The 22,855-nt window shown below is 43.6% G+C and overlaps 1 protein-coding gene and 1 non-coding gene across 2 annotated transcripts; one reads left to right on the forward strand and one right to left on the reverse strand.

Annotated features, from left to right (window-relative positions):
* Nucleotides 1-522: 522 nt before the first annotated feature.
* On the forward strand, nt 523-18,524 carry HHIPL2 (HHIP like 2). Its single transcript, XM_086744123.1, has 9 exons — nt 523-894; nt 6,513-7,165; nt 8,126-8,269; nt 8,635-8,966; nt 10,413-10,539; nt 10,911-11,056; nt 12,625-12,706; nt 16,974-17,056; nt 17,844-18,524. Exons 1-9 carry the CDS (start codon nt 523-525, stop codon nt 18,212-18,214), a joined length of 2,310 nt encoding a protein of 769 aa, XP_086600249.1. The 3' UTR covers nt 18,215-18,524.
* Nucleotides 18,525-19,342: 818 nt separating this feature from the next.
* TRNAT-UGU (transfer RNA threonine (anticodon UGU)) lies at nt 19,343-19,415 on the reverse strand. Its single transcript has one exon. It is a non-coding gene; the product is annotated as a tRNA-Thr (tRNA).
* Between the last annotated feature and the right edge of the window lie 3,440 nt (nt 19,416-22,855).

Below are 22,855 nucleotides of genomic sequence, written 5' to 3' on the forward strand. Positions count from 1 at the left end.
TACCTGGATTTGTGGGTAATAGCAGTATCTCTGTAAAACTTTTTGTCCTGAAATTACTTGTACCTACAGGTAACTGCTGCCTTAATTTGGCTGTATTTTATGATCTCTATTGAGTCTTTATGAAACCAGTTCCAAGTTTGGTGCATTTTAAAAGCTGAGTAAAATGGTAGTTTGCAATTGAAAATTATTCACTTGTTTTGTAAATGGGGAGAGATTATCAGGTTCTGTATATAGGTATCATATTTCATATTTTTACATTATTCATATTTCTTGGTGAAGAATTTCTCAGCCAATTTAAACTAAAATGTAAGGATTAGATTTGTGAGTGCTTAGGGGCATGAGAAATGTCCAGAAGGGAGGGTTCAGCTATGTGACGTGTGAAATACCAAAGAGGCTGCCTGGAGGGTTTATCTCCTGCCAAGTAGTAAACTTGAGAGAGAAAAGGGGAGAGAGAGAGAGAGAATGTAAGCAAACCTGAGTAAATCCTGAGCTCTGTGGCTGACAATTAATAAAGCAGAGAGGATGGAACAACCATACTATGAAGTAGTCCAGTATACATCTGACCTCAAGAAACCTGCATGGAAGGAAGTGAATATTTGGCCATGCACTGGAAGGAGCAGTTCTGGAGTTTCCTTTTCTTGCCCATGTGTCTTTCTTTGCTTCTCCTTGTTGTGCCTGATGGGCGGTCTGCTGGGGCACCCTCAGTGTCTGGATTACGGGCCACCTTTCCAGCCCCCTTTTCACTTGGAGTTCTGCTCTGCCTATGAGAACTTTGGCTGCTGTGACCAGGAGAGAGACAACAGCATTGCAGCAAAATACTGGGACATCATGGATTACATTGATCCCCGGAGGCATAAGCTGTGTGGAACGTACATCAAAGATATCCTGTGTCAGGTAGGGCAGAAAAATAGTGTCTGTATCCTACGCTGTGGGCTGACTTGCGGGTCAGTTGTGGTTCTGATAGCCTTTTATAGCTAGCTGTGTTGCTGAAAGAGAGATGTGGGAGCATGGGAAAAGTGGGGTCACTGAATAATGGTACCTAATCCTCAGCATGCATTTTGTAAAGGGCTTTGCATAAGGTGCATTACTTTGTGGTATCTGGCAATATTTAATGTCGTTTACGAGCAGTAATGATTTATGACAGCATTGCCCAACTTGAGTAATTATAAGAGTCCTGCTGCTCTGCTAATTTTCTCATAACAAAGGAGAGAGTTGTAGATCAATATTTATTTTCTGCTTGCAGCTACTAGATGCTGGATTACAAATTTTACAGGATCAAATGATATGGGAATTATCAAGCCAAGTGTTTGGATCTCTGGACCCCATGAAGGATATGTTCTCATTGTGTTCCTGCTGAGGATGCTCCAAATGGTGTGGTTGTTAAAGTAGAACAAAACTTAATAGGCAGTGGTTTCACACAGCTGCTGCAAGGTCCCAAGGCATCAGTCACTGCATTTTCATCAGTGCTGTCTGCCCTCTGTTCACCAGGCTCACAGAAACAGACGTTGTGTGGTGAGAAAAGACCAAAGGCACTGTTCTTCCTGAGCTTCCTCCCCTTCTTGTAATTAGAGGGCAGAAGTGACCTTCTGTTTTAACAACTGTTAGTCACACAAAGCTGCACTTACTGCATGCCAAAACACAAAGCAGCCAGAAGACACACATAATCTTACTAAGAATGTATAAAACTCTTCTTGTTAATATTTCCTTAGCCCTAAGATGTTATCTGTGTACCAAAATATTTCCACTCTCCTTGGATGCTGACAGGATTCTGGCATATCCTTGGGGTGGGAGTAGGGGCACCCTTTCAGCACCAGGGCTGAAAAAAGGGGGCATCAGGGTTGTTAGTCATTTTACAGTTGGTAAAATAGAAAAAGATGGGTTACAGGTCTGAGCAGAACCACTATTCTTGCTGTTACGAAGACTTTTTTACATGTTGCAGGTAGAAAAAAAAAAACTATAAAAATGTGCCTATTGCCTCTTTGCTCATTCTGCAGAGCGTAATTTAATTTTGCATTTGTTGTAGCAAAAAAACAAACTCACCCTATCTATTTTCTTATATATTTTCAAAGTAGTAAGTTATTACTCTCTTCATATCTCTCTACAGTAAGATTGCTGTTAAATCTTTGGAGGGGAGCTTGTGATTGTGTTATGTGTTGCTTTTCCTGTTTGAGTTGGTGACAACCATGGAAATAAGGTTGCCTTCTCTGGCAAATATTATTTGACTGTTGAATTAATGGAGGAGCAAAGATCTACCAAATGGTTTTGCTTCAGTGATGCCACTTTGCTGGATCAAATTGTTACTGATGTGGAAGGGACGGAAAATGATGACATCTCTTTTCTACCACCTTCACAGTATCCTGATAGTTTGTAGTCACTACGCGTGAAACGTTGACCTTTGTGCCACATCAAATACAACAAGATAGATGCATATATGTGATCAGGATGTAATTGTGCCAAGTGCTTATTTCTGCTGTGTAGGACTTCAGATGGCAGGACTTCAGATAAACTGCTGTCAGTAACAAGTGCTTTTATTGATATTATTTGTATGGAACTTGGAATGCAAAGATTAGACTCGCAAGCAGTGTCAGACAAAAATAATATTATTAGCTTTTGTCTTTTGACAAAACAAATTTCAAGAAAGAGGTGTAGGTTTTTATTGATGAACCTGAATTATTAGTAGCTGCTCTAATTTAGTGAAAACAGCATTATTTCACATCTTTGAGGGAGATCAGAGTAGTAGCGATGCTCTGCAACAAAGCAGCTCATTGTCAGGTGCTCCTTCAGTGCCAAAACCAGCAGATAGTAAAAACAAGACAACTATGGTGTTCTGTGGGTTTTGTTTTTTTTATTTTTATTATTTTAATTTTTTTTTTTTTTAATTTTTCCCCTAGCCTTCCTGGTGTGGTAATGAGTGATGTCCTGAGGGTTACACAGAGGAAGATGGTTTTGGCAAGTACAGCAGTCTCACTGGTCCCACAGAGCCCAGGAAGAATGCCATGGAGTACATGGAGCTTGGTAGTGGAGCTGTGTGTTTCTTAACAGATAGAAGATGGTTGAATGGGGATTTCCTGCTGTCACTCTAAACCAGATATGTTTCTCTTGAAAACTAACGAGCTAGAAGAGGCATCTAAAGGAATCTGGCTCTGCTGGTAGAGCTGCTTCAGTTTGCATCTGGCAAGACCTGGGTCTATTTTTGCTAGCTACACTTGTTTTAGGCATTTGTAGGCTTAGAGTCTGACCCTCAACTGAGCTCTTCTATGATTTAGCTTAAAAACTGATGTAATGTTCTTACGCAGATGTTGTGCAAGTTGCATGGCCGTAACAATTCCCTGGATGCAAACCTTGCTACATGCGCTAGACCAGCTGCTTGGCCGCTGGCTGAGAGGATATTTCTCTATGCAGAAAATCACTACAGGAGAGGCTTAAAAAACCAAAAAAGGCCAAGTAAGCCTTGTCCAAGCTAATTGAACGCATGGGAGAGGAGCTAGTGTGGGGAAAGCAATATACTTTTAAAAGCAGTTTTAATCTCAGGCCTGAGTTGATTGCTGACTGCACTCTCTTTTGGCAGAGAAACAATTACAAAACAGCAAAGAAGTATCAGCTTGATCTTAGCAGCTTCTTCTTCCTCCGCTCTATAAAGCAGTGGGGTTAATTGCATCGTTTCATGCATGTTCCAGTGAAGTGAAAGCAGACAACCAACAGTAACTGCAAGGCCACCTAATCCTGGGAGCTCAAGTAGATCCTGAGGAATGGCCTCCATCTTGTGTGTCTTGCTGGGTCTGTGCTGCAGGCATTGTTTGCCAGGCAGACACTGTGGGAAGCCCAATGGCTGGAAAAGCACGGCAGCTGCTCAGAGGCTGCGCTTATTTAGGAGGATGAACTGTAAGACCCTTATCCTGCAGACTACTGGCAGAAAAATGTTAATGGAGCTTGGAAGTGGTAAGAATATGCCTTGTTTCAGAGGAAGCTGTTTTTCCTTTTCTCTTTTTCTTCTCAGATTGCTAATCTGGGAGCTGGACTCTGCTCTTAACTTCTTGAAATTAAAAATGTTTTCAAAGATATTAATAAAGTAATCACTTCTGAAGAGAACGGAAAGGAGCTTTAGACTGCAAGTGACTTGTGCACAAGGGAGCTGTGAGCCAGCTGCGACTGGATGTTAGTGGGAACGACAGAACTTCCCAGGACTTGAAGTGCAGCACAGGTTAGGCTCAGTCTGCTCTGCCCCACCTTTCCTTGGTGACACCTCATCAGGCTGTCACCTCTCCTGGTCTACCGGTCACTTGAGATCAGCACTGTATTTTGTGAAAACTATCATATAACTATAAACTCAAGACATTTGGGGATGTGCAAGTGTATATTGGCAAAAGTTAAGAAGGTGAGCGATGGTTCATGGACTTGGTAAGCATTAGCGGAGGAATGTACCAGCCAAGTGTTGCTGAATGCCTGCGCCGAGGCTGTTCTCCTTCAAGAAGGTGAGAGCAGAAAGGCACTTAGGGCCTAATGGTGCCCTTCCTTGTTCTGGGAAGACCTTAAACATGGGAAAAATGGTGTGGTTCTGCCATCTGGGGCTGGGCTCAGGCTGCAAGGACAGGCCTGGGGTGCTTGGCTCCCTTTTGCAGGCTGGGGACTTCTGATCTGGGAAGAGAAGGAGAGGTTCCTTACAGATGCGATGTGAAAGCAACAGAAGCCAACTTGTTCCGTGCAGCTTTATAATCAAATGGCAGCAATTAAAAGTGAGAAACTTACTACACCATCCAGGAGTTGAAAGGGCTTTGCTACTTAAAAGTCATATCTGTTCTTAGTATGGCCAAAAGCCTTCAGGCTCTTCTGTGAGCAAAGGAAACAGTTTGCTGTGCTAAGTTTGGAATGAGGGTCTGTAGCCTTCAGATTAAATATTCTGGAAAGGCTGCTACTTGCACCAAAAAAAGAGTCAGTGCTTTTATAACTGCCCCAGATTTGTTTAATGACTTTTGTTTAATGAAGCAGACTTGTTTAATGAGGTGGAAAAAATACTAACGTAATAGTTCTTCATTCTGCAACTGTTGATGTACTTACCTTCCTACATATGTGCCCAATAAAAACTCTGGGTAGACTGTTTCAGGCTGCTGGCCTGAAAACCAGTAAAATAATATTTCTGTAGTATTTAGCTCCTTCTGTTTTAACTTCTGCAATTTTGTGCTGGTTAAAATAGAGGTGGGATTTTAATGGAAATATTTTATAGAAGTTCTAGCCTAGAATTTTTGCAAGATGAGGAATTTAAGTCTAGGTACAAATTAAAACACAATGCCTGATTTTCTGTATTTAACCTGTATTTTGCACAGCTAAAGACTTAATGGTATTTGAAGGGAGATAATTTTTCGATGCATAACATTTGAAAATGTAGCCTGCGATATTTTCTTCCTGAGGATCACATATAGAGTCAATGGTAGCTACATTAATTGCTTAAGATGATATTACTTACTTGAAATAGTTTTAAATCTCAGCTATAGTCTGTTTCAGTGATACTATGCATGCAAGAATATGGCTGAAGTTGTACAGCATTAGACCAAAGATTAATTTAGCCTGTACATTTAACCAATGTACAACTTGCACCTACAATTTCATCTGGCAGAGTTTCACCTCTTTTTTTTTTTAACCTAGCTTCTGCTAGCTTTATCTAACGCTCCCTCGGTTTTCTTCTAGGGGAAAGGATGAACATGCATCTTCTCAATGTCACTTGTGATATTTACAGACCACTGTCAGGCTGTTACCCTACTCTGATCACCTCCCTGCAAAACTGCTCAGTCCCATCTTAATTAGCTGTTCTGTATCTCTGACAGCCCTTGTGGATTTGTTCCCCTCCACTTTTGGAAAGAGGGACAGTGTTAAAGGTGTTGGTGAACCTGTACCTGTTTTGGTTTCTTTCTTTCCTAACACTCAGTTAGACCTAGGTATGGACTTAAGTGGCTTAAAGTAAAATCTTAAAAGTATCTGGAAAAGGCAGTGATGCTGGCTGACGTGAAAGGTATGCCCAGATTTGGCACTGCTGGTCTGGAGAAGTCTGAAGTGCAAAGGCTAACATTCTTCACAGTGCAAAGGGCTGCTGCAGTGAGGGAGTTAACAGATTCTTCTCTCAATCTGTTAAGAACAGGTTAAAAAGTACCTAGTTCAAAATCTCTCGGGGAAGCTAAGGGGGAATGTCTAAAAGCAAAGGTAAGAAGAGATTGCAGAAAGAAATTGCCTGTCACTTCCTTAAAAACATCTAGTAATGGAGAATCCACAGCCTCCACAGACATTCTTCTGTTGGGAATAATTTAGGTGCAGCTGATTACTTTGATAAAGGAAACAACTACTGACCTCTAAATCCCCTTTAGCAGTGTTCTGAGTGACTTTACACTACTCCAGAGATGACTCATTATGTTCTCTGCCTTATGAATTTTTCATTTTATTAGCTGATTTGCTTCCATTAAGGTGTCTTGGCTTCTCCTGGATGTTTGTGCACAGCCACATATCTAGTTTATTTTACTTTCTAGGAATGTTCTCCATATGCTGCACATCTCTATGATGCAGAAAACCCTCGGACACCTCTAAGAAACCTCCCAGGACTTTGTTTTGACTACTGCTCCGAGTTTCACTTCAACTGCCGCTCTGCTATCAGCCTGCTGATGAGTGATAAGCACATCCAAGAATGCTGCGAGACAAACAAGACACACTTTTGCAACCTCCTTCACCTACACGACGAAGACTACTGCTTTCCCAACGTGCTGAAGAACACAGCCCTCAACCGCAACCTGGGCTCCGTGGTGGAGGACCGCAAAGGCTGCCTCCAGCTCTGTCTGACTGAGGTCGCCAATGGCCTGAGGAACCCAGTGCTCATGGTGCATGCGAATGACCATACCCACCGCATGTTTGTAGCTGAGCAGGTGGGCGTGATCTGGGTCTACCTACCTGATGGCAGCCGGCTGGAGGAGCCCTTTCTGGATCTTAAAAGTATAGTGCTGGCGACGCCGTGGGTAGGGGATGAGAGAGGCTTTCTGGGGATGGCTTTCCACCCCAGGTACAAGTACAACGGGAAGTTTTATATCTACTACTCGTACATGGATAAGAACCGAGTGGAAAAGATTAGGATCAGTGAATTGAAGGTTTTGGCATCTGATGTCAACAAAGCTGATCCACTCTCAGAAAGGTAAAGTTCCTGTTGAATGCTACTGTATGCCATGACGAGAAATTATTTTTTTTGTCCCTGTCCTTCCCCCTTGCAGAACCCGCACATTCTTAGTCACCTTGCTTCAGGGGTGTGCCTGGTCTGCTCTGAAGCTACTGGAGACAGGTTGGTTTGAGACTACACTGCAAACTAGAAATGAAACTGAAAAGAGGACCCAGGCCATAGGCATCCAGGTTGTCTTCTCTCTCTCTTATCTTCTTGCCTTCTAAAGAGCAGTAGTAGCTTTAAGCCTATTGTGGAACTAACATCTGCCCTGAAAGTGTTTTGTACTGTGGGAGAACAGGGGTGTTTCACTACAGTACTACACATTCATTTGATCTGACATGTGTGCCCCTGCCATGGCCCCCTGCTAGAAAAAAGCTAGTTCTCAGTTATGGAGAAAAAATTGTTAATAGTGGACTTATTTTCTCTAGAGTTTCACAATCACTATGCTTCTCAAATTCACCAACTGCTTCTCATATAAGAAAGCAGAAGCCACCTGTTGCCATCAAAGTTTAAAGGGCAGCAAGCGTTCCCTGCAGACAAACACGTTATGTATTTGTAGTCACATTTTCAGATGAGCTGTGATGCTCTTGTGCTTGTGATGGTGGGTGAGCTCTGTAGCACAAGAGGCATTACTGCAGTGCAGGTCAGAGCTGTAGCGCAGGGGGCAGCCGTAGCACTGCATGGCTCATGGAAAACACATTTCCTCAAGGGATGCCATAGTGAAAGGAGCTCTGCTGTAAGGCAGGCAGACAGCCTTATGCTGCAGGCTAAGAGGAAACGGGATGCAACTCAGCATCATAGCTGACAAAGCTAACAGGTCTGTACAGCTGGGAAATCTTTATTTCTTCTCTAGAACTGATGCAATATTTCTGCAGCCTACCTGAATGCTTGGTCCTTTCCAGTAGCTACATCTGGAGTTATTTTTCTTTTTTTTAGGAATCTTTTGGAGCTTGAAGAACCAGCTGCTAATCACAACGGTGGGCAGCTGCTCTTTGGTGTGGATGGCTATATGTATCTATTCACAGGGGATGGAGGGAAAGCTGGAGACCCTTTTGGGCAATTTGGAAATGCTCAGAACAAGTAAGTACGAGGACAGTTGAATGCCTATGCCTTGAGCTTGTCCACCAAGACACAGGGTTTGGAAATGAGACAATGCGGAAGAATGAAGTAAAAATATTTCCTGAGAGTGCTTGTGTGTCTGCAAGCCTGTCCAATGCAGTATTTAAAAAATGTAAGTTTTTTACATTTTGAAAGCTGAGTGAACACAATTTGTTGAGACGGGGAAAAGTCTTCTGTGACTTAAACAGGTTGCAAGACATACCAGCTGTTGGTTTATCTCTTCTGGGCAGATAACTTTTTCTTCAGAAAGGGAGAAGAGGGAGAGAATTGTTTGTTTTCAGTTGGCTCTCATGCTGAGATGTGTCTTTTTCTGTCATTCTCTTTAGGAGTACTTTGTTGGGGAAAGTCTTGAGGATTGATGTGGATGGAAAAAGCCCTGATGGAAAGCCTTACCGCATCCCTCCCGATAATCCCTTTGTGTCCGATCCCAAGGCCCGACCTGAGGTTTATGCTTACGGGGTCAGGAATATGTGGCGCTGTGCAGTTGACAGAGGGGACCCTGTCACGAAAAAGGGAAGAGGGAGGATATTCTGTGGGGATGTCGGGCAGAACAGATTTGAAGAAATCGACATCATTGTTAAAGGAGGGAACTATGGCTGGAGAGCAAAGGAGGGATTTGAATGCTACGACACAAAGCTTTGCCACAATTCCTCTTTGGGTAAGGAAGAAGTTTCTTACAGAAGATTACTCTATTATACGTGTGTATTTACTGGACTATAGCTCAATTTTTCCAGTGAAACTGAATAATCCAGTGTTGTGTGTTAAATGGAGATTGTTTACTACTTAGGAACAGAATATTCCGTCTCCCCAGCCCTGCAGTGTTGGTGTGAAATGATGCCCTACTTATTCAGGGAATTCCCTGTCATATACTGGACTGGACAAGGTGTTTAGGGTAAAAGCCTATGCCTCCTGCAGACAGACAGAATTTCCCCAGAGAAGTTAGGAAGGCAATGGATTGAGTTTAAGTAGAAAAGCAATATTGTGTTTTCTTCAGAAGCTCTAAGCCATGGCTAAGGAAAGTGGACCAGGCTGATGCTGAGACCCTGAAAAAAATCTAGGCAGTGTGGCAAGTAGGGTGCAGCAGCAGAAGACCAAAAAGCTGTGCTCTGGGTCTGACTATGGGTGTGATGGACAAACTCACTTACTGCCTTTAAAAAAAGAGTAGATATTGGTGGGCTTTGTAAAGCTCTTTGAAAAGCATGGTAGAAGAACTCAGTATTAGAATGTTCCTTACCCTGTTGGAAGAAAACAACTGGTCTCAAGCTCACGTAGATGTTTCTGGAACATTTGTACGAGCAGGGAAGTGCTTAATATGTTATCAACATTTCTCCTCTGTTATGCTGGTACCCACATGGCTCTCAAGTTGGTTTTTTTTGTTTGTTTGTTTGGGGTTTTTTTTGTTTTGTTTTTTTTTTAATGGTCCAATCCTCAATTGACAACAACGCTGAATTAGATTTTGCTGTTAATCTACAATTTTTAATGAATTGCATTTGTGATCTTAATTCTCTTCATTAAAGATTAAAGACTTGATCCAGGAGAAAAAAGTGAGAGCAAGACTAAAACTTTGTGGGATCTAATATTCAACCCAAAAAATGGATTAATTCAATTTAAAGGCTTTGCCTCTGGCAATGTTAATTTTGTCTCATGACATAAAATGGAGGTAGCACATTATGCATATTCTGTGCTGAGAATGTCAGCAAACCTGTGAAGATGTTGAGTTAACTTGCAATTGTTTGATCTTATTATCTTCCTAAAAATACTAGAATTTGTAAAGACAATCCCTGCTAAAGTGATTAGTTCAATTACAAACCTGTAAGATAATATTCCTGCAGGCTGCATTGCTGTTTGATGCAGAGAATCTTGGTTCTATGTGTTACAGAAGCTCGTCGTGACTAAGCCTTGATAAGCAACTTCACAGAGAGCTCCTTAAAGCCCCTGGGTCTGTTCTGTCCTAAAGTAAATTATTGAATGCCCACTGAAATTTAACTGTGCTGTTTGTTCAACTCTACTGGTGCTTCTAGTAATTTTTGTGCCTGTCAATGTCATTGAGCAATTGCTTTTTAATGCTTTCTGGATGTAATTTTTCTTGTTTTTGTATTTCCAGATGACATTCTTCCAATATTTGCATATGGCCGCAATGTGGGGAAGTCGGTCACTGGAGGTTATGTATACAGAGGATGTGAGTCGCCCAATTTGAACGGCCTCTATATTTTTGGTGACTTCATGAATGGGTGAGACCAATTGTTTTATCTGCAGCTCCCATTTTGTACCCATATTGCCTTATCTGGGCAAAGAAACACATCAGAACATCCCAAAACCTTCTGAGCTACAGTAAATGAGAATCTCATATGTCTGTGTATTACATTAAGGGCTCTGTTTGATCATTAAAACAACATTTTGGTTGGACTCTAAACCTCCTGCAATTTAGAGTCCTCAGGATAGGTTTGCTTTTGTTCAGGTCTGTTTTTCCAAAAGTCAAACATTAAAGCCAGTCAGCAGTCAGGGTCCTCACTGACATTTTTTTTTCCAGTAATGCATGATTTTGACAGGATCAGATCTTGATAATGGAAACATAAAACACAGGATTTTATTTTTCATCTAGTCGACTTATGGCTTTACAGGAAGAGGAGAAGACAAGCAAGTGGAAAAAACAAGATATTTGTATTGGTAGCACAAAAGCTTGTGCTTTCCCTGGAATAATCAGTTCTTACAGCAAATTCATCATCTCATTTGCTGAGGATGAAGCAGGTAGGTATTGTGTTAGCCATATCTTTACTGGAAACTGTACTGTCCGTTCTTTGTTGGAGGGCAAATGTGTAAAATTACGTGGCTCCTCACATGCTACTTGGAGAGCAGGCACTGCACAACAGGTTTGTGTATATCTCAGTATGGCAGGTAGGATAGGTATGGGGTTCAGAGAGGCCTCCTGCCCTGGGAGGCTATCGCAGATCAGGATGATGGAGAGCTCAGGAGACAGATCCTCATGTGAACTTGCAGTCTGAGTGCTCCAGGTTCTCTAAGGAGTTTGAACTCCTGTTTGTTTCAGCCTTTCCCTATCCTTTTGTTGTTGTTTGTTTATGCTGTTTTATTAATGAAAAGACTACATCAATGCAGTTTGTTCTTTCATTGTATCAGCTCACCCTCACTTGAGTGCTTACAGCTTATCTGAATTTTCCCCTCTTCATTAATACAAATTCCTCAATCGTCTTCTCACAACAGCAGCACTTCACACTGTGGATTACACACCAAGGCTTTATCTGGGGATGAGGAAAGCTACTAATTTGAAAGTTGAGTGGAAATGTCAGTGCGTAGGATTATTGCTGTGGTCACAATGACCAGATCTCTCACCAAGGTGAAGGTACTAATGCATACTTTGTTCACTTTTGTACAGTCTCTTGACAAAGAGCTATGTAATACAAAAAGTGACCGCAAATTTTTTGAGAACCCAGGTGTGTTTTAGTGAGCTCTGATGCTTCGCAATTCAGCAGAAAAGAGATATGCTTGTAACAAAAAATCCTAGATTGTCCAGGTAGCATATTCTGTCAAAGATGCAGGGAGAGGCAGGTTTTGTCGTGAAATACGTACAATTTTTAACTGTTCTGGCAACACATAGAATGAGTGGATGTTAAAATGTCTCTTCTACTGGTTGTACTTTTAGAAACAAATAGTGTTGTCATGTAATTTGAAAAACGACAGTTTTGCCTCTTTTGCAAGCTACTAGAATTTGCCTGGATATTGTTCTAGTGGGTACTGAAGGGAAGGCATGAGGAGTAGTTGCTCTCTTCAGCAACCATACAGAAATAAGAAGCTTCTGTCTTCCATGGATTAGCCACTTTGGCTCTTGTTGGCTTTTTTTTTTTTTTTTTTTTTTTTTTTAATTTGGTATGACTATGAGATGGCTAAATAGTTGTTGTGTGGTCTTCCCTTCTGTTTGTAGCTTCTGGCTACTGCTTTGGTACAAACAAGTTTAAAAAAAATACATATTTATACAGACCAAAGTAACCTTTTGGAGGGCCACTGACATGAGGTAATGAAGCGCTCAGGCACCGTGCTCCATCAAGGGCTGCTGGTTCTGCGTTGAAACCTGCTGCAACTAAGAGATCACTTGGTGTTCCTGAGAGTTCACCTGCACAGGCAAGGGTGAAACCAAAGCCCACTTCTTGAAAGTAAAACACGACTGAGGGAGTGACTGAAGGGGTTTTATTTTCTGACATGTGAATTAGTGAAAAACTAGGAAAGAGAGGGAAATTGAAAACTGGGACTCAGCTTGAGTGCTTGAATCTGAAACTGGTTTTCTTTTTTTCACTTCCATTTAGGTGAGCTGTATTTTATGTCTACTTCTTATCCCAGTGCCTATGCACCACATGGATCACTCTACAAGTTTATTGATCCTGCAAGGTTAGTAATTAAAGATGTTTTTCCATGACAAATTCTTCCATAATCATTAAATATTCTCCAGCCATCACAGTAGGAAGAATGCTGAGTACTAGTGATACATAATCTTACTGAGCTCCATATCCAGTCCTTGATTTTTTTTTTTTGTTCACCCGCTGTACATCTTGTGCAACTTTAATCAGTTTCAGTGAATTTATTCCTCATTCATCATATCTGTGCACGCAGAAATAGACAGAGTTCAGATACCTTAAAGGTCCGGGACACTAAAGATCAAAATAATGTCTCCTTGGTTTTATATCTGAGGTATAGCACAGTGGTGGTTTAAAAATGACAGTCCATATCCTTCAGGGTTATGACATCAAAAATCTGTGAAGCACTTTCATATAAATAAATAAATTGCAGTCCACAATTTAGTTTTCTTCAGAAGTAAAAGTGAAACCTCCTGGTTCATGCAGTGTTCAAATAATAATTGGAGCCTGAACCTGACTTTTTCCAGGCAAAATGTTTCTTCCTCATTAAGCAGTTATCCCTACTAAAGTCTGTTTTTACAATAATAAGCAAGCTTACGTAATTTTTTCCACTCACAAGCTTTTGGATCTTGCTAAAAAGCATGAGATGAGTTTCAAATCACCCTGTAAAGCAGATACGGTAACACTGTGTTGTTGCTGAGATCTCAGATACTAATAAAATAGACCAATGTCATAGTTCAGCCCTGATCAGGACCAGACTATGTAGTCTCTCTCTCACTCCCTCCACCCTCCAAGAGAACAGAGGGAGATGATATAAGGAGAAAAGGCTCAAGGTTTGAGATAAGGACAGGGAGAAATCCTTAAAGTTACCGTCACGGGCAAAACAGACTCGACTTGGGGAAAACTATTCATTTATTTCTAAAACTAGCAGGAGAATGAGACAGGGAACAAGGTAACCTCCCCCCACCTCTCCCTCTTCCCAGGCTTAACATTATCTCTACTACCTTCCCCTCCCGACCGGCACAGGGGGGAAGAGGGAATGGGGGTTGCGGTCAGTTCATGATGTGTTGTTTTACGCCGCTGCTTCATAGTCGGGGGAAGAACTCCTCGCGTTTCTCCTCTGCTCCATCGTGACGTCCCTCCCACGGGCCACAGTCCTTTGTGAAACTGCTCCGGCGTGGGTCATCTCTTCCACGGGGTGCAGTCCCTCTAGAACAGCTGCCCCAGCGCAGGCTCTCCATGGGCCACAGCCTCCTTCAGGCTTCCACCTGCTCCAGCGTGGGGTCCTCCACGGGCTGCAGGTGAATCTCTGCCCCTCCATGGGCTGCAGGGGGACAACCTGCTCCACCATGGTCGTCACCACAGGCTGCAGGGGAATCTTGGCCAGGAGCCGCATTACTCCTCCCCCTCCTTCTTCATTGACCTTGGTGACTGCAGCCGTTCCTCACAACAGGCTGGCAGACACCTCTCAGGATCCTTTTTACATCTCATTCGCTTCTCATCTCCTCTCCACTTCTTGCAGCCAGGCCAGGCCGAGTCGGGCCCTGTCGGCTGCCCAGGGGGAGGCCAGAGGGTGAGGCCTGCAAGGCCCACAGGGCTCGTGCCTCCCCCTCTCTGCCCCCTGCTCAGCTGCTTCACATCTTCTCCCTTTTTTTTTTTTTTTTTTTTTTTTTTCTTTTCCCCTTCTTAAAGATGTTATCACAGAGACATTATCACAGGACATTCTGCTACCAATTGGCTCGGCCTTGGCCAGCAGCAGGTCCGCCCTAGGCTCCGTCGAGTCCACTGAACAAAGGGGAGCAGCTTCTAGCAGTTTCCTACAGAAGCTTCCACCTTAGGCCCCCCCCTACTAAACAAAACCAGAACAACCAGACAGGATATGTTTTCTCCAGAAGTTAAATCCAAAGCTAGATAGTTAACTCAAGCTCTGTCCCAAGGTGATGCAAATAGGAACTTGAGTCTTTTACTTGCTGTAACTAGTTGAGACTCCTGCCTTTAACAGCTTATTGTCTGCCAGGGACCTTTTAAACTGCATTAACTGTGGCTGTCCAAAATGTAACATTTTCAACTCCAAAAAAAAAAAAAAAAAAATTGTGAGCTAGTCCAAAAGTTGAGAGTTTGAGCATGCTCTATTTCACAAAAAAAAAGCTCTGCAGTCCCACTGCTAGTCTTTAATGTGCCATGAAGACTATCAGGATGATAAATCCTCTCCTCTTTCCCGCTGTAAAGGGAAAAATGCAGCTTTGTGTTTCACAGGCAGCCTGCGGGAGCCTTTCAGGAGGCTGCCTGCCTGAGGACTGGTGTGCAGTAATACAGCATGTTATGATGACTCTACGGGGGGCAGCAAGACCCTGCCAGGAGTGTGATGGTTTCACTGCTCAGAAGGGCTTTCTGGAAAGAAGCCAGCTCTTCCCTCTGCTTTTGGAGCTTCATACCCATCACTTCTGGAGCCAGACCAGGCACTTATTGGCATACAGGACCCTGGCTCTTGGGAATTTATTCTTGTATTTTCTGGCTCTCCTTTAGCCCAGATGCTGCTCTGTTCAGCTTTGCCCTTGTATGTTTGCTTAAGCACTTCGCGAGCGTGTCCAGGGTGTGCAAAGCACTGACTGCTCCTCTGGAGGCTGAGCTTGGCCCTGGAGCAGAGAGTCCTCATACCTCTAGATCCTTTCTCTTGTTCTCTGGCCGCCTCCTGATTGTATCACAAGCAGAGATTTTTCCTTTCTTCTTTGCATTTTAATGCTGTTTATAGGATTCTCCTGTTTCCATCCCACTGTGAGCAGTGGCTGGGATAACTGTCTCCTCTGACACCTCTGGGTGCAGTCCAAATTTGTCCAGCCCAGATACTCCCTGATTCCTGACTACACTTCAGTGAGCATGCCAGCAAGGGCAGCAAGCGATAGAAATGCTTGCTTCAAAATGTTGGCAGGGCCACCGCCATCTACCTGATGGCAACTCAAGCTTCCTTAGGAACCTCCCAGGAAAACGGGTGGCAGCAGTGCCCTGTGTCCCCACTTCAGCTTGCCTCTCCCAGCAGTGCTTTTGGAGACAGCAGAGTGCCTGGCGTGACCCTGCCTGGATTGGTACCAAATCATCTCAGTCAGGAGTGGAGGGAAGAGGTGTTGTGCTTTAAAAGTTTGGAGAGGGAGGGGGGGAAAAACCCCCACATCAACCCCTCCCAAAAAACCCTACAAGCAATACCAGCAACCCTGCTTTAGTGACTTTTTTTTTTTTCTTAATTGAAATGGTATTAAGGTATTGGCTGTTGCCCGTCTCAAGGAGAAAGTTAATCAATCATAAGAAAATGTGATGCCTCAGGTCATGCTTTGCTTTGCTGTGTGTTGTCAAGCATGCCAAATCAGAAGAGCCTGTTCTTATTTGTCCTACAGCAGTTCCCTTGGTGGATTACAGAAAACACAGGTCTGTTGCTCTTATTTGTGCCCCCCTTCCTGTCATTTAACATGTGGCAGCTTCACCGCAAGGAAAATGTGCTTTTTTTTTTTTTTTTTTTTTTGGGGTGCTTTTGTACTGTGGGAAGTTGTCAGGGAATGGCAGAAGAGGAATGCAGATACATTTTTTTTTTTTTTTTTTTTTTTTTTTTGCAGTTGTTGCTGCTTCCCTCCTTGCCTGTTCCTTTCCTTTCTCAGCCCCCTCCCCGCAGCACCCTTTGAAGGTCACACTGACTTCCATGGGACTGTGGGGGGAATATTCTGCTGCATGTAGAGAGATGCTTACGCTGCGCCATGAGTGAGTGGAAAGCTCTGTCCCTGACAAACCTTATGTGCACAAATGAGACTCCACTTCAAGGTGGGATGCACAAGCCAGCTTTGGTGAGGAAAACTCAATGACTGACAGCCTGAAGTGCAAACAATGCGTCCACTAGGATTCTAGAAACAGCATTTTGCTGTGCCTCCAGCAGCAGGACATGTAGCTGAACCCACCCAGTTAGCACCCTTGAATTCAGTGGTGGGCTACAAGTTCACGCAAGCAAGCCAGCATCCCCCACACCAACAAACCAGCTACCGATGGTGGATAAAGACAGTCCAGGCTGCCTAATGGCAGAAAGTTAACCAGAAGGGTGGTAGAAGAGAAGCTGCAGTCTTCCAGCTGCTATTGTTATTCAGGGGGGTTTATGGTTTGCAGCCCTCAGTTAGGCTCTTAAATTCCACCGATGTTGCAGTCCAGGTGCCTAAAGTGCTTTCATGCCTCTTCCAGCAGAGGCAAATGATGTGTGCCTCTGGAATAAATAAACTTCCTTAACAATCTCTCAGATATCTGCATGTGGCTTTCTGTTTTTCAAGGAGAGCTCCACCAGGGAAGTGTAAATACAAGCCTGTTCCAGTGAAAACAAAGAGTAAACGGATACCATTTGTTCCACGTGCAAGTAAGTTGTTAGGCTTTAATTTTACTGAGGAGCAAAACATGACTATCTTGCAGGTGTGTGACTGAAATCTTTAGCAGTCTTAAAAACTAAAGCACTGAGCAGGAGCAGTCTTGGAGTTAGGTTATCACATTTAATGCGTGTTTCTGTTGTCTAGTAGATGCCATGTCTTTTCTTAATCCCTGTCTCTGATTATTTTTTTTCCTAAATGTTGCCAAGTAATAGTGTAAATGGGCATCACAAGGGAACTGATGGCTTTGATTCAGGCATTGGATTTGGTCTGGGTAGTTCTGAGTGCCTGTCCCTCGCTCTGTGAGAAGCTCCTCCCCTCCCCGTAAATCTACGGGAGTCAATCTTCCTTTCCCCTGGCCTTTTTCTGTCCTACCTCCCATGCAACTAGGGCAGGGGTTACACCTTATTATTGAGTAGAAACAGTGTTTAGCAAGTTGATGTTATCTTGTCCGGGATTTCCAGATATTACTGTAACATGAAAAATTCATACTGTTAAGTCTGCCAAAGAGAAGTGTGCAAGGTGTCATCATATTTTGTCTGGACTTGTTTTTCTTAAATATACATTCATCATTTCTAAAATTAAACAAATTCTATTTCCAAGAAACCCAAACCTCTTTTGATGGAAGAAAAGAGATTTATATAGTCTGTATTTCTTCTTTCAGAATGTCAGATATTTTTCTTAACTGTAGCTCTAATAAAGGTTTATATCAGTCATATCTCTGAATTAGCCTCTTGCCCTAAAGCAGAGATACTGAACCACATTAATTACTTTCCTCAGAGACTGTCCTTGAGCTGCTTAATGAACCTCCAACAACCCAGCCTCCACTGAAATCTTCTACCCCTACTGGAGCCATCCCAACAGTTTCTGCTAAGAAAGCTAAAAAGACCCCATCTGCCAAAATAAAAGCATCAACAGTGAAACCAGCTCTATCTGGTAAAAAGAGACAGAAAATCAAAGCTGAGCCTAAACAACACAAGCCAAAGCAGAAAGTGAAGGCTGCACATGTTTCCAGAACTACACCAGCACCACCTTTGCCAAAAAAGAAGAGCTCCCACCTAACCAGAAACAAGAACCTTCTCCCAAAGAAAGCCACACTACCTAAGAAAAAAATGGAGAAGAGGGAGAGTAGATTAAGCAGCATCTTTTGAAGCTCAGTGATGTCCCAGAAAAAGCAAGTCACTTATAAGATGGTGAAACAATTATCTTTAATAGTGACCAAATAAAAAAGTAATCATTGACTTGTTATACCAGTGCTCCCAGGTGCACCTCAATTAATATCAGTGTTACAGTCTGTATGTTCTATTACTCCTTAACAGCACAAACCTCCTAGTATTAGCTTTCTTTGCCAATACTCCTGTGATTTTTTTTTTTTCTGACATAAGTAGTTATGAGAGTCTTTAGACATTCACGGGTAAGACTTGGCTGTGTATGTCCTTCTAATAAATCCAAGTGCCTCCACCTTTCAGGCTCATCTTTAATCCAATATGGAATAGACATGCCCGTGACCTCACCTTTCTCTTTTTTATCTTTTTCACTGCATTTAAGTTAAAGTATATTTTAGGAGTAGTTGTCTTTCAGACAATTAAATTAGCAGATTCTTTTTAAGCGATATTCAAGGTATGGATCATCTGCAGGTTTCAAAGGATTCAGTAAGAGATGGAAAACATTCAGCAAATTTTAAAAAACAAACAAAACTGACACAACAGAAACTAAGCAACTCCAAAAATGCTAGTTACAGCTGAGCTGTTAGCTCCGAACCATCCTCAGGCTTCTAACTGGAGGGGGGTTGGATTCCGTCCTTCTTAGGCCGCGGGCAGAGGCTGGGTGCGGGGTTACCGGCTGCAGCTCTCCCGGGCTGAGCCCCTTCTCTTCCCGGGGAGCAGCGCGGGTCGAGCTTGGCAGCAGCAGCCCTCTGAAACTAATCTGCAGTAGGGTGCTGCAGGGGCCGTGGGTCGGCGGCAGTAACAAACCTCAAATGTTCTCTTCCACAAAGTTGTATTTTTCCGCCTGGCAGAGCCACGGCCTCACACGGAGGCAAAGCCCATGACGTCACTCGGCCCTGGCAGGGCTGGGCCTGTCTCCTACCGCCACCCGCCGGACGCGCCCTGCCGAGACGCAAACACCAGGACCCGGCTGCCGCAGCCGTGGCCTCCCGCCGGCGGTGAACGAGCCACCCCGCGCCGCCGGCCGCCCTCTCCCTCCGCCGCCCGCGGAGCGGAGCTCCCCGCTTGGTTATAAGAAGGGAAAAAAAGAAAAAATGAAGGGAAAAACACGGGAGGCCCCAGCGAGGATCGAACTCGCGACCCCTGGTTTACAAGACCAGTGCTCTAACCACTGAGCTATGGAGCCACCTATCACTTCCAGCCCTGCCGATGGCTCCTGTCCCACTCCTCGGGCCGCCCGCGCTGCCGGCCGATTCCCGGCGGAGCGCGGCGGCCGCCGTCCCCGGCCGCGGGGCTCAGCGCCCTTCTCGCTGTATGAACGTGAGCCGGCGAGCAGGCCCAGGTCTCGGCAGAGAAAATTACCCAGCTCCCGGTACCAGCCAGGCGGGCGGCAGCCGACCGGCGCTCGCCCCGTGTCCTGCCTGCCGCAGGCGTTGGGCCCTGCATCGCCCCAGCCTCCCCTCTCCCCCTGTCCCGGTGTTCTTCCATGTTAGCGCCAGCCACGGCGAAGCTGTGGAAGCCCCACCCGAGTTTGGTCACTCCCCTCCGCAGCAGCAAGGGAGGGCCCGCAGGGCTAGGGGGGGCTGTTTGGGGGCAGCTCGCCTATGACACCCCCAGCTCAGAGCCAGGCCCCTGGAATTTCCCCCGCACCTGTTTCCTCCATGGGAAAAGCTGCCCATGGCAGAGAGGGGTGTGCATCCAAATCCCAGCCCACCCGGTATGGCCTGGCACCTTCACCCGCATGGCGTTGCCCGAGGGTAACCAAGAGGGCCTTCCTCCCTTTATCAAAGAGCAGGTGCACCTGCTGCAAATTTAGAATAAAACTGACGTTGCAGTGAGAAATATCTCAGTGGCAAATTGAGGCTTGTGAGAGGATTGGAGAGTGTTCTTCAGCCCCCAGACTGTTCAGCAGTGTCCGCTGTGCTGTGAAAGAGGGTTCAGTTCATCGCCGTGGTGGGAGCCGATTCAGAATTTTGGGATGTAAGGCCATACAATGTATGGTTTTGTGCGAAGGGGAGGGGGAAAAAAAAAGTAAGTTCAAACAGATCAAACAGAGAGAGATTATAGTCAACTTGATGTTGTAAATCTTCTCAGGTTTTGTGAAATAACCATTACAGAAAAATAGATTTAATTATCTTACAAATAAACCACAAGTCTAGGTTGTTTAAGATATGAACCCAACGGCAAGAGAGGCATTCTGTAGCCTTAGTTTCCCTTTTCATTTTTACAGAGCAAGGAAGTTTGAAAACATTGAAGATTTTTTTTCCTTTTCTTTGCATTAAAAGAGCCAGTTTGTCACATGCAGAACTCCTCCATGAAAGTTTAGGTGAAGGTGAAAAGGTAAGCTGTGGAGAAGAGACTGACATCCCTCGCACTGGAGTAATGCATCTGAGCAGTTCTGCTGTACACTGGAGTCACATTCTGGAAAAGCAGAAATGATTTGCTGGGTGCAAGCTTCAAACCGTGTGTGACTAAAAGTAAAGCTCCTTGAAATGAGAATAGACAGAAAAAGCTGCATTAAGGAGTTAAAGACCTTTCATCCATCCCACACTCCACAAATAATGAACTTGGTCAACTTCTTTTTTTTTTTTTAATTTTCACCTTCTCTTTAAATGGATATGATCTCTGTGGACAAACTAGGCTGGTTCTGGTGAACTCTGTCTTGTTGTTTATGTAAGACACTAAAATTACTTTAAAATATCCGCTTTTGACCTCTCATGGCAGCTGATAAATTCGTGATGTTTCACATTTCTTTGATGGTTGCTTTTTTTTCCCTTCTCTTTGAAGATAGTGACTCTCTAGAGCTGGTAAAGCTCTTCCAAAGAGGGCTGAAATGTCTGTGGTGAGTGTTCCGCTAATGCCTTAAGGAACTGAAATAGAAGCATAGCTTGTTTTATAACCTTAAAGTAGGTAGGAGCTGAACTGTCTTACACTTTTCCTGCTATAAGACAAACTTACCGTTATCAGTGTAACAGAGCTGAGCAGCAGGGTGAGACATATTCTGAGAACAGTGTTGAAATCAAGATTTCTGTGGTAGTATGGCTACCTGTCACTATTGGTTTTTAACTTCAGTGCAAAGTCTGTAACTGCCATGGCTGCCCTGCTTCCAGATTCCTTTTGCTATCCGCTTAGAGCTCACTGCAAGGTGGGTTACACTTCACATGCTGTGTAGCAGACAGAGTCTTAGTCAGGCACCCTGTGTGGCGTTCAAGATGTGTGATGGAGCTACCATGCTATCAGTAAGCCCTCTAGCTTCTCTTTGTAATGGAAATGAGGAAATGAGACACTTCTAGGATGTAATTAATCTCACCTGAAGATAAACCTCTAAAATAAGTCATCTGAATCATGGTCTAGAAGTGCTTGTTGTCCAGCTGACTGTGAAGGGCGTTGATGCTGAAAACCTCAGTAGTTAAGTGAGACACATCTCACTGTGCGTGACGGGTTTGTACCAAGTAAGTCCTGCTAGTGAGCAGAGACCCTGCTGAGACCTGGCTGGGGAGGGACACAGCAGCTGCTTTATTTAACAGGCACAGCACTACTACTACATAGCTCCTGTCTGCAAGCTGCTGATGTTCTTAGCCAGCCCATCCTCTCAGTCTTGTTTGCACAGCAATAAGCTTCAGTTTATTTTAATACCCTTTTGCTTTAGATGTTTAAACTAGAATAACTAACTGTAGCTGGAAAATCCCCGACAGAGGACCAAAAGAATTTTTAAGGAGATGGCAAGATAAATTACAGTCTAAAGAAGTAGAGTCTAAAGAAGACTCGATGAATATTTCTGCAACTAGGGGCACAGATTTTGAAAAGTAAGCATTTAAGCAATAAAATGCATCTAGTCTTCTGTTTATTGCTGTTGAAAGCCACTAGGTGGAACCTAAGTACTGTGTGAAAGGATGAGGAAAGCGTTTTAACGGGCTTCAAATACTGAAAAAAGTGAATTTTTACCACACAATTTTTAAAAAAATTCTGTAGGACAATTTACCTTTGAAGATGTGTAAACATGTAAAGATCCATGTTTATATATGCTCTGTAAAATTTCTGATTTGCAGTAAGATTAAACTTGTGTTGTGTATCCCCCTTGCTAAATCAGGGCTTTCCCAAGCAGGTATTTCACCTGGTTCGGTGAATTAATGCTGACAGAAGTGGAGGGCTAATAGCAGCTGTTTAGTACAGGCCCTATGAAAGGAAGTAGGCAGGCCCTTTGCAAACTGCCTTGCTGGTGTAACACATTTGGCTTTTTCTTTCATGTAGAAGAGTTTTGTAAGACAGCTGCTCCCAAGGTAGAGAGGAATGCAGAAAAGTTTCCCCTTCCTGAGGAAAGCTGTTAAGAAGGAGCAGGATTTGAAAGATATATACTAGACCTTCTCTACACCAAGGATAGGCATTGAGATAGAAAATAGGGTGGTTAGTGTAAGAATAGATGTAGTCTTGCACTCAGTTTGGACCAAGACTGTTAGTAAAAAAATCACAGAATCATAGATTCTAAAATTAATTAGTTGTTCCTGGTGAGCTCCCTGACTATCCTTAACAGCCTCACTGAACAAATATGTGTTTAACTGTGTGTAAAGCTGGTGTCAGTCCGCAGATGTCAACCGTGTTGCTGTGAATTTACATCTGTCTCATTGT

This window comes from Chlamydotis macqueenii, chromosome 3 (genome assembly GCF_036417535.1).
Source record: "Chlamydotis macqueenii isolate bChlMac1 chromosome 3, bChlMac1.mat, whole genome shotgun sequence".
In the NCBI taxonomy this organism is placed as follows: Eukaryota; Metazoa; Chordata; class Aves; order Otidiformes; family Otididae; genus Chlamydotis; species Chlamydotis macqueenii.

Excerpts from the sequence above, each read along its gene's own strand:
- HHIPL2 (XM_086744123.1), top strand. The coding sequence starts at position 523 with ATGGAACAACCATACTATGAAGTAGTCCAGTATACATCTGACCTCAAG. Across the intron at positions 895-6,512 it reads TCAAAGATATCCTGTGTCAG|GAATGTTCTCCATATGCTGC; the intron begins GTAGGGCAGAAA and ends TTTACTTTCTAG. Across the intron at positions 10,540-10,910 it reads TTTGGTGACTTCATGAATGG|TCGACTTATGGCTTTACAGG; the intron begins GTGAGACCAATT and ends TTTTTCATCTAG.